General features: G+C 41.8%; 1 protein-coding gene across 1 annotated transcript in view; it reads left to right on the top strand.

Moving 5' to 3' along the window:
- The window catches only part of bcr (BCR activator of RhoGEF and GTPase), an 86,516-nt gene that overhangs the window by 45,261 nt on the left and 29,155 nt on the right, over positions 1-12,100 (top strand). The window contains exons 2-4 of the mRNA XM_078271871.1: positions 2,959-3,143; positions 8,361-8,465; positions 9,409-9,594. Coding sequence (XP_078127997.1) covers positions 2,959-3,143; positions 8,361-8,465; positions 9,409-9,594 — 476 coding nt within the window. The remainder of the gene's footprint in view (positions 1-2,958; positions 3,144-8,360; positions 8,466-9,408; positions 9,595-12,100) is intronic.

The raw sequence follows: 12,100 nt of genomic DNA, 5'->3' as shown, positions 1-12,100 counted from the left end.
CACAGGCTGAATGTGTAAGCATGTGCTTTGCCATCCATCGTTGTCTGCTTATCCGGGGTCGGGTCGCGGGGGCAGCAGCTCCAGCAGAGGACAAAAACATATAAAGCAGAAGTCTGGAAATTATGAAATATATAAATAACAGAATATGTGCAGGCGGCACATACTTAACCCTTGTGTTGACTTCGGGTCACATTGACCCATTTAAAATTTTTGTTTTATATCAGAAAATATGGGACGTAGAAATAAGTGCTGAAAATGTGTAGAAGAAAAATTTAAAAATGTCATAATGTTGGAAAAAGCAAAAACAAACTGTGAAAAAAAGGCGTCAAAAACGTGTTCAAGGTTGAAGGGAAGACAATACAAGGGTTAAGACTAAAAATGAATGAAGAATGTCTAGTAGCTACTCAGTTTGGTTCGCAAAGTTTGGCATTGTGGGAAGAGACACACACACACACACACACACACACACACACACACACTCACACACACAGAGAGCCTCTATGTTGGTCTTTGCCTGGCAGAATGCTGTTGGTCGAAGCAGGCGCAGTGGGCAGCACCCGCCCACAGGCAGCAGCGAGTACGCGAAGCGAGCGTTGGGTGGGCTAAAGGTCAGGCGGGCCCTGAACACTCTTGCATTGTTCTTTCTATCAGTTCTTCTCTAGTTTTTCCTCGCGCTATGACCTATGACTTTAAGAGCATATGTCTGTGTATGTGTTGGTGTAAGCCAAAAATTCAGACAACACAATGAAAGAGAAATTGTAGAGGCACAGAAAAGGATCAGTACTGAAGTAGATGTCAGCTGAATATGTTCTAAAGCTACAGAATGCTTATAAATGGCATGAACTGGTTTGAGAGTCTGACTCTAGAAAGTGCATTGGCATGTTATTAGTCTGAGTAAGCACAGAGGAGGCCCGGCCAGCTCTCTGAGAAGTGTGGCTCTGTTGAATGTAGGAGTGGGAGGAGATGAGCCAAAGGTCTTCTCTGGCATCAAAGATGCATGATGGCTTCCCCTCAGCTGTTACACACCACATTCCTCGAACCGCTGACTGTACTCGCACTGTACACAACTTTACCTTAAATGGAATGCATCACCTCACTGAGTGTGACGCTGTAAAACAAGTTGTTTGTCATCAAATTCTAGTTTGTTTGCATCCATCTTGTTTTGAGTTCTTTCTCTCCCACCTCTCCTTGTAGAGGGCAGCACACAAAATCGTACTCAAAACCACTTTGTGCTGGCTGAGCTGTTATTTTCCCACAGAGGAAGTGATAGCGCCACTAGGGGTGGAACGGTACACAGAAGTCACGGTTCGGTTCATACATCGGTTCAGACATCACGGTTTGGTTCGGTACAATGGAGGGAAAAGCGAAAACAAAAATGCAGAAGGCAATTTTTTTTATTGTGCATGTCTCAGGCTGTACGACCTAGTGTCATACAGTCTCTCCCCTGAGCTAGCTGCAACAGCCTGAAGTATGTAAAGTAAGATGTAAACAGTAAACAATAAGTACCCCACATCATCTCCAGACTCCAGCTGTAACTTGTAAACAAGCTATAAAACTGAAAATACAGCATCTCTTATTTATGAAAGTATAATAACAAATAACAAACAAAATTCTACCTCTATACCATTCTAGTTTCCACTCTGCCACAACCTCCTGTAGCTTCTCAGCTAGGTGAGGGCCGTGTCTGTAGAACTGACGCTTTAATTTCCCACTCAGTCAGTAAAATGAGCAGTCACTGTGAGATAGCTTTCCGTAGCACGCAAAGTCCAACCATCAGTCGTTAACGGTCAAACGGAGGGTGCAGCTGAAAACTCGTGCTCCATCAACGTCCGTGTTTGGTTGTATATTGAAGGGACTACAGTTTGCATTATGTGTGGACGGGATGGCATGTTGTAACGAGGTTCGAGTACATACAGCAAATACTTGAAGCCAGGTTCCTCTACGAGTGAATATGGGCGCATTGAAGATGACATGTAAATTCTGATTGCTTCAGTGATTTTCTGGCCCTATTTGTATCTAAAGGCTGGTTAAGCACTGTAGGGAGAAGTTAGGAAGTTGTTTTTTGTCTCGTTCCAGTGATTGGCACACCTGGGTGATGGCGACGGATATGCGTTAGCATGTTAGATGTATTTCCACTCACATACCCAACAACTGCTGAACAACGACAACACAGTCCTCGTCTTATCCACCACTCTCTCGCCTGTACTACTGTAACTGACTGGGAAACCAACGTTTTCCCAAACGGGTCTTCTAACTCTTGTGGGTCGCCACCACTCGCTATAGGCTAGGCTACAGGGGCTAAAGGGGCTACAGATTAGGTGTCCCTAAAGAAACGCGTATCTAACAGTAGTTCCACATTACATTAATTAATTTGCACGTAAGTTTTATTTATTTTTATACCGTGTATTCTCCGTGTAAATTCATGTACCGAACCAAGACACCCGTACCGTTTCAGTTCAATACGAATACATGTACCGTTCCACCCCTAGCGCCCACCTCAGAAGTGGGAAGTTGCTGAAAATTTCCCCGGAGATGCTGCACTCAGTGTTCAAATTATTTGAACGTTGACCCAGTTTGTAGTCGGCCTCTTCAAGTGCTTCCTCTCAGAGCTTTATGTTTTTGTATGAGTGCACGAACAAAGATGCAGGGGGAACTCATTTTGTGTGCCCCAGTTTCTAAAACCGCATTAATTAGTGTTGGAAAATTAACTCTGCGATGCATGTGTGAGTATGAGGCCAACCAGTAAATGTATGAATCTACCCAGTGTGCATTGTAAAGGCACAGGTAACATTAATGGATCTGTGGTTAGACTGAAGCTTACTCAAGTTGGGTTTCGTAAAAGATATTAAATTATTATTGATTTGCAAAAGATGTCTTGATATCTACATTAAAGTGGTCGAAAGAAAGTTAGAAGAATGTACAAGGTACTTAAGGTTCTTTTTCTCTTCCCTGTCACAGATGGTCATTTCACCGGGACCCCTCCCACGTACGGTTACGATGCAGACCGTGCAGAGGAGCAGCGGAGGCACCACGACATCCTGCCGTACATCGATGACTCGCCATCATCTTCACCGCACCTCAGCTCCAAGAGCCGCAGCAGTCGGGACACGCTCTCCTCTGGATCCTTAGAGTCTTCTAAGTCGGTTAGTACGCCATCCCGCTATCTCCTCCTGCTGGCTATTGCATCGGGCAAATTTTATCAACAGCTGTCTTTCGGAAATTGACACAAATTATTTTTTGATTTTGATAGATTTTTCTTTTACTATTGATTCAACGCATAATACCATATGAATGTACAATCCTACAAACGTGCCTGGAATCACTCTTTATTGGCCAATAGTTCCGTACTTTGACCTCAATACAGCCGCGCAGGAAGTGGGCTAATCTATTCTTAGAGAAATCCCGATCCATCAAAAATCTGTCAATTGACGAGGAATCAAATCTGCCATTTGAGAGGATTGATAAAGGACAATATTGCCTGCCTCATAACCCCAGAGGCAGTCATACAGTGAAGAAACTCATCCCGCAGAGTCTGGCTTTTTCTCATCCAGAGTATTAGGCAAAAATGCCTCCATTACACCATCACTCCCTTTATTCTCTTACCCTCCTTCCTTTACAGTTTACTGGAGAAAACCAGTGATCTATGACGTCTGGTGCTCTTCAAAGGTTACCATGGAGAGGACACACACACACACACACACACACACACATACACACATACACACACACACACACACACACACACACACACACACACACACACACACACACACACACACACACACACACACACACACACACACACACACACACACACACACACACACACAAAACCTAGTGTCAGCAAAGATGAGAATGAACATGGATACTAGAGCCAGGCTCTATTTTAGCATTTACATATTATTTCTTGCTCCAAAGAATTTGTGAGTAGCAAATGAACATGCTAGAGCCAAATGTTTGATTAGGATAGAGAGGTATTTTGGGAGAATATAATAGGCTAATACTGCCTCTCTCCGCTGTGCCCTTGGAGGAAGTAATCGCATCAGTGGTCATGAAGCAGTTTCAGTTACTCCACCCCCTCAGTCTGAGCTGGTGAGCGAGTGAGTGCCTTTCAATCTGATTGATGGATCGAATCTGCCAATAAATGATAAGTCCCTTGACTGCATCCAACCTTTGACCTGTGAGCTTGGAACTCTCAATGGTTTTAATTTATACACACAGACACACACACACACACACACAAACACACACACACACACACACACACACACATACATATGTCGTCTCTCCTTTAGGTTGCACTAGACAATTTTTAAGTACAGAAATGCAAACATCCTCTTCTCTCAGAGCAGAATGATACATTCATTGTAGTGTACATTAAAGACAATTTGCAGAATAAACTCAAATTTTTAGAGGCAGAATCCTAGAGCGAACCCGACGCTTTGTCTGGTTAGTGTTGGCAGAAGCAGCATCTGATGGCCAGTTAAATATATTATACAGCCAAACAACATTTTTCCATCAACATATTATCCATGCAGCCAGCTATGCTTTCAATAACTGCTATTTAAATGGAGTTGCCATCGTCCTTGATTTGGCCTTGGTCAACCACTCTTCAAACATCCTCCCGGTCGGCCTCTATAATTGATTAGTCAGAGCCAAGACGAGCTCTGATTGGCTGATTCTTTTATGATGTAACTGTGATGAGTCATCCCCATCAGCAATACTGCTGATTTAATTTTCTCTCAAAATGTGACTCTTCCCTGCATTGAAGGGGGGGGGGGGGCACTGATTGGAAGTCAGCTGAAGTGTGATCTAATCCTAGTGCACAAGGACAGCCAAATCCCACTTTCCCCCTCTCCAGGTTAAACAGAAATCACCTTTTAAGTATTTTCTTGGGTATTTAATGCATTTTATTAGATAGTTGACAGTAGAAATGAAAAAAAATTAAAAAGAGGGAGAGATGGGGAACGATGCAACGAAGGTACTTGGCTGGATTCAAATGTGGGACACTGCAGTGGCCAGCCCCAGAATTCCTCTTGAGTCTTTAAACGTTTTCTCTGTTCCTTTGGATCCCTGATTTATATTTAAATATCTAAATCCTCCTCGTTTTCTTTACTCCCTCATTCTGTCTGACTTCACACTTTGAGGCAAAGACCTGAAGAGGGGAGGTCATTTCATTTCCTACTGAGCCAGCCCTAAACCTTTAGATAACTGTCTTCAGTGGATTAGAAGGCTTAGAAAGAGTGATATCTGCTCTGTTATGAGCCCTCACATCTGTACTGAAAATTCACTCATTGGACAGCTTGTTTCCTTGCAAATGAAGAAAAAAAAAAAATTGCAGACACCAACTCTGTCAAAGTCTATCACATCTGGCTGAAGTGCAGTTTAAATAACTATAAGTAATGCTGCATTTAAAAAAAAGAAATGACTTTCTCTTGCAGCACAGGATAATTCTAAGACCGCTCCATTACTTAGCAGACATGTGGCGATAGGAAGCAATCACATTAGGCCTTTCAGAAAGCGAGGGATGGCAGAACAGGATGCTAAAGAGATTGAAAAATGAAAATGGTTAATAAAGTGTGGAATAGGGCATGCATTGCCGCTCACTTCTCTCCTCTCTAGCCTGGCTCTGAATGTTTATATGAGCTGACAGTCTCCTCCACTCCATGGGAAAGAGAGAGACATATGGGGAATAATGTTATTACAGTCGCTGCTGCTCGGGTTCTATCTGCGCCTCCTGAGCTATGTCCTTGTGCTTGTCAAATAAACACTGTTTGTATTGATTGTCGTGCGTCTCCCACGAACAGTATCTGTGCATAAACAAATCAGAAGCAAATCAGAATTAGTAAATCATGTTAGGTACAGCCGGTGTGTAGCTGAAAGGGTTTAAGCGTGGGTTCAAATGTAAAATATTAGCCTTGTTGCACATACTGGGCGTGTTGAGAACATAGACACACCATCCCAAATATACCCCAAGCAGGAATAATGTCTCTTATTTTGTTACCAAAAAAATGCAGGCAGACACCCCTTTTAGTCTGAACCCAGAGATGGGCTCATTAGTTGCCACGGCGATGAATAAAAGATGTTATGTCTGGAGATGTGGGTACTTCCTAGGGGAGTCGTCTGAGGTCTGAAACGATGAATAAACACTTTCGTCTCCACTCTGCTACAGTAGGTTAGTAACATGTGGTTGAATGTTAAAGTTTCCTCCCTGTGATTTGCTTCAAATATTCTTGATGCTGCAAATGGACCCTCGTGTTTCTCACACTCTTTTACCAGCGGGCATATCCTGTGAGGGTAAAGTCAGATAACTTCATTCATTTTTCATTAATTCACAAACATTCAGGGCTCAGTTACTGCCCCAGGCTTTCTCTTTTGAGTTAGACAGATTCAAATATATGGGGGTGGCGCAGTGGATATAACCACATGCCTATGGTGTGGGAGATCTGGGTTCGATTCCCACTGCAATACATCAGCCATTGAGTTCCTGTCTGACATATATAGCAATTGTATGTTGCTTTGGATAAAAGCGTCAGCTAAATGACATGTAATGCAATGTTAAAAGCCAATGTAAATAAATGAATGAGAATATCATGTTTAATAATTGCATTACTTATTTGCTTTCAGTACCATTTTATTTGCACTCTTAATACAAAAAGCAGAAACTTTTCCATTTTTCATGATGAGCAATTAAAGCTTTTTCTGATATTGTTTTATACAGCACAGATCCCCAGACAGCTCTGTGTTATGCATAATACATGTCTGTCAGAATGATTTCCTTTATGCTTCACCTGAGAGAGAGAGAGAGAGAGAGAGAGAGAGAGAGAGAGAGAGAGAGAGAGAATATATAGTAGAAATATTAACTATTGAAGATGAGATAAACAGACTAATGTAGAGGAGGACAATATGGTTATACTTTACTCCCACAGACATCCAAGTACTCGCAGTACATGCTAAAATGCAGCTCATGAATACTCCACATCGTTTTAGCATGAACATTATACTGCTGTATGTAGTTGTAGAATTACAAGTGGCTTAACATGCACAGACATAAACTCAAAAACATTTCATTTTTTCTAATTAATTGTTGAAGTATTTTTTTAACCAAAATGCCAAACAATGTAGAGATTTGCAGCTTTTCTTAATTTTATGTTGTTGTAAATCTAATTTATTTGGCTTTTGTTCTATTTGTTGGACAAAACAAGCAATTGAAGACACCAGCTTGAGCTCTGGAATATATTATGATGGCCATGTTTCACTATTTTCTGACATTTTCTAGACTGAGGAAATTATATATTATAATATAATATTGATTCATCTGAAAAATAATCACCAGGTCTAAATAGTGGATAGGTTCACATTTTTTCAAGTCTATCTTAAAATAACCTGAAACCTAATATCACCTTTGGCATTTCTCATGGCCATTTCTGCGCAGAACAAGGACTGTAGATTTTGTCTCACAGAAGGGATCTAGTCGCGGCCAGTTTGGACAGGATGAACATTTGCTGCAACCAATAATGTTTCAATGGACTCACTCTGCCTGAATCTGCATTGTCTTGCTCTCCCTCTCCATCTCTTCTTCTCCTCTTCTTATTTTAGTCATTGTCTCTCACCCTTCCTTCCTGTTTCCTCTCTTTCCTCCTCATAGCCCAAGGAGTCAGATGTTTCCACGTCCCAACCTGAGCTGTGTGTGTGTGTGTGTGTGTGTGTGTGTGTGTGTGTGTGTGTGTGTGTGTGTGTGTGTGTGTGTGTGTGTGTGTGTGTGTGTGTGTGTGTGTGTGTGTGTGTGCGTGCGTGCGTGCGTGCGTGCGTGCTCTCGGCACTTGCGCATTCTCTTACAGACACATATTTATACGCCAACCCTGCTCCCATGGGAGACCCTGCCTGTTTGAGTTATTTCAGAGTTTGTGGTTAAACAAGACAGCCCAAGGAATCTGTCTGTCTCTCTGTTTTCTTTCATGTCCGTACTCCTCAGTGAGCTTTGACTGGGCTGAAGGGGATGGGGAGGTAACTGGGGAGGATTTTCTCGAAGGTGCAGTTGTTGCTGTTTGATTTTCTAGGCTGTGACACTCACAAACCTCAAACCTGCAAAGCTCAGCTAAGAACTAGAAACCCTTCAATTTGAGATTCACAAACAAGTGATATTAGAAGTCCTTTTAGCAGCTGGTGTAAGGAATAATATGATGCTTTGAATGTTCGCCATGCCTCAGACACAAAAGTATCCAGTGTGAAAACAGTTAAGAAAAGAAGATAAGTAAGTTAAAAATAAAGGCACGTACATGATTGGATCACTTGTTGTGCATATTATTGTATTGCTGTATCGTTAACTCTATTATTATATGTCTGTGTGTTTGCTACAGAATGAATGTGACCTGGAAAAAGGTTTGGAGATGAGGAAGTGGGTCCTGTCTGGGATTTTGGCCACCGAGGAAACATACCTCAGTCACCTGGAGGCACTGCTGCTGGTGAGAACACACACACACACACACACACACACACACACAGTAGAATGTTATTAGCATAGGCCGATTGATTAGGCAAAGTGGGTATTAAGTATGGAATTATTTATTGAGAGACTCATCACATTTAATTTTTATTTAGTGCTGTTAGATCCATCTGCAAAATATGAACATGGATACAGTTAAGAATAGCCAAATAAATAGATAAAAACACAAAACCAAATTGCAAACTTAAAAAAAAGAAAGAGACATGAAAACATTATAGGGTTGGGTGATATGAATGTATATAAAACATAGTGGCGCATTTACTGTAGTGGCTAAAGAGTCAGATGAGGAGTTTGTGAAGACTGAAACAATGCTAGAAGAAGAATGAATATTGGACTTACATCCATCATGTGGACAGAAATATGACTGATATTGTTGCTGTGTCTGCTGGAAGTAGAATAGAGTCATAAAGGCAACTAACTAATGCAGTAATGTCTGAAGTGCTTACAGTTCAAAAGCAACTTTTATACCTAGGGCTGGGTATCATTCAAAAATATTCAATACCGGTACCGATACCAATACGTGACTTCAATACCGGTTTCTTAACGATACGTTTTTCGATACCAATTTTATAAACAAAAATAAATTACAACATTACGGCACAAATAAAAAAAAATCTTTTTCTGCTCCTACTACGTGAGCCTCATCTCTGTGTAACGTAGAGTTTTTCCTGCCTGCCTCCGCGACATGTAACGTTAGACAGCCAATCCCCAGCATTATTAGATGTTGGTAGAAAATTGTCGCTGATGAGATTGACTCATTAGGTATTGAAATTGGGAATTGAATGACAAGGCATTTTTCGATACTCAACACTTTAGAGGCAATTCGGTTGCTACCTAAAAAGTATTGAATTCGGTACCCAGCCCTATTTATACCTGTTATCTCCACTGTTTGTTCCTCTCAGCCTATGAAGCCTCTGAAGGCCGCAGCTACAACGTCGCAGCCTGTGCTTACTGTGGCCCAGATAGAAACGATCTTCTTCAAAGTGCCTGAGCTCTATGAGATCCACAGGGAGTTCTATGACGGACTTTTGCCCCGCGTCCATCAGTGGAGCCACCACCAAAGAGTCGGGGACCTCTTCCAGAAACTGGTGAGGAAAAAGAAAGAGATTAGTTCAGGGGTTGGGGCATTTGGGGTTACAGTTTGTGTGTCTGTACCCATGATGGCATATGCTACTGCCTGACTTTACTCCTAATCAAAGTGACAACATTGGGCACCCAGAAAAATAGACCGAACTAGAGAAGACATTCAGGGTACTACAGCTGCATTTCCTGACCTATAGACGCAGACCTAAAGCAAAACCCCTGTGCTAGAGTGACATTATTCACAATAATGTGTCTTGAATTGGGAGGCTTTAAGAAGCAGAATCTGTTAGCATGATTCAATAAACCAATAAGAGAAATGTATTTGAAATGTAATGATTTTAGTACTGATGCTCTTCTTTATCATTTTAAATTTAGACAAATTGAATCTGAATCATCCTTTTCTTCCTATTTCCTCCTTAACAGCCGCTCGCTCGCAATCTCTCTTCCCTCCAGTAATTTCTGCCAAGGATGTCAGGGCCAAATGTACACTGGGTCTATTTAATCATTTTCACAATGGGTCAATTAACCCACAATGAATCATTTGTTAATTCCCTCCGAAATACTGCTCCTCTCCCTGTCTCTCTTTCTCTGTCTCTCCCCCTCTCAGACTCACTTATGCTTGAACACACACGTGCACGCACACACACACACACACACACACACACACACACACACACACACACAGAGAGGGAGGTGCAGGCGTGTTTCACAAAGCCGCCTTTCTGCCTCAGGCAGCTGAGGCCATCGCTGCACTATGTGCTTTGTGTCTCGAGGAAGCTGCTATAAATAGGAGCTTCACACACACACACACACACACACACACACACACACACACACACACACATATACACATACACACACACTTAATAACTTATCTCAAGAGGCTCCTCTTCTCTCTTAGCTAAGAAATTAGGATTTAATTTGTATTTTTTATCGTCATGGAGCCATACGCCAAAATCCAGTTTTTATCTAATCATTTCTTTAAAAGCTTGTTTATATATATTTTGTCCTTCCTAAAACTGCTTCTTGACTTCACATGAGCCTTTCCATCCAACAAAACTGCCCCACAAAGATGTGATGTCATGGTTCTAGTGTGGGTAAAATAGAGATTGATTGTAGACTGTTTCTACACAGACATGCACACGCTCACACAGTTTCTGACCCATTCCCTCCCTCTCTCCAGACAGTAGTTAATAAAAGTCAGAAAGAGAAGACGCTGTGCCTACAAAAATGAAAAGAATGAAAAATCTCATATGACAGCCGTTCCGTTAGGAGTTGGAGAGGGAGGGAGGAAGAGAATAGATGAGAGTAAAGGAGGTGATACAGGCAAAGATTGGGGGGAGGGAGGGTTGAGAGAGGATGAGAGTTGGGTAGGCAAGTAGATACGGGCTGCTGCAACTACTCTGATAGAGCTGTTCCACAATGACTCTGAAATCTGCGAGGGGAGCAGACAGGCTTAGGAATCATAAAACATCAGAACAAGAAAGGCAAGAGACGGAGAGAAAAGAGGAAGAGGCAAAGCGTCACTGACAGGTAATGAGCATGAGTGTCAGAGAGAAGTGTTTGAAGGCTGAAAATAGGGCTAAATCACACTTCTTCTCTTCCTAGACACACACTTTATACACAGCGACAAAGTGAAGGTTTTACGCCACGAAGACAGACCGGCAAACTGATAAACTGGCTTTGAATGTTGCTCTTCGGAGATGGAGAACCAAAAAAAAGCCTGATTCTGTGAATTTATAAAAGAATGATCCTTTATTTGGCCTCACACAGCCAACCTACAAATTGTTCTTTGCTCAGAAGATTTTTTTTAGTGAAGACATTCTTCTGAGGTGGCAACTGTGATTTTGTGAGATTATTCAATATGTCAGAGAATAGGCGACATCTGCTTGTTTGTCATTCATCCAAAGATGAATCCTTATATCATTGAAGAAAGTATGTTGTTGGACAGAAGGATTGCTAAGATTTGTTTGAGTTTGGGACGTTTAATTTCAGTGATTGATAACTGCAATTCGCTGAAACATCCTTGATTTCCCCCTCGGCTGTTCCTTGGTTTTGTCAAATGTAATCGCAACCAAATCAGGTTTTGGATAAATCCTGGACCATAGACCAATAGACCATGCATATGTGGAATAATGTTAGATTTTGGACACTTGTTTGCAGTTGTTTCTCACAAGTTTTAAGGTTTGAGGGGCAGCCAGTCCACACAGCTGATAGGTCTTGTTTTCCAGCAGCAAGCTCCATCACATCTATATCTCAGTCACTTCTTTTTCAGGTTTTCTTTGGGTCACTGCATTTTACAATTAAAATACAATAGGTTTTGGCGATGCTAGCAGCATGGCTCCAGAGATGGCCGTGTCGGTCTGTCAGTTGGTCCACCACTTTGTCCAGACTGAATAATCTCATCTGCTAGATTGCCATGAAAGGTTATACGTACAGATATTCGTGGTCTCCAGAGGACGAAGCCTACCGAATTTTCACTTTAACTAAATTTTGCATGTTTCCCCATAA

Source organism: Sander vitreus, chromosome 16, assembly GCF_031162955.1.
Source record: "Sander vitreus isolate 19-12246 chromosome 16, sanVit1, whole genome shotgun sequence".
Lineage (NCBI taxonomy): Eukaryota > Metazoa > Chordata > Actinopteri > Perciformes > Percidae > Sander > Sander vitreus.
The sequence above is the reverse complement of the archived record's forward strand: the minus strand, read 5'-3'. Positions and strand labels throughout refer to the sequence as shown.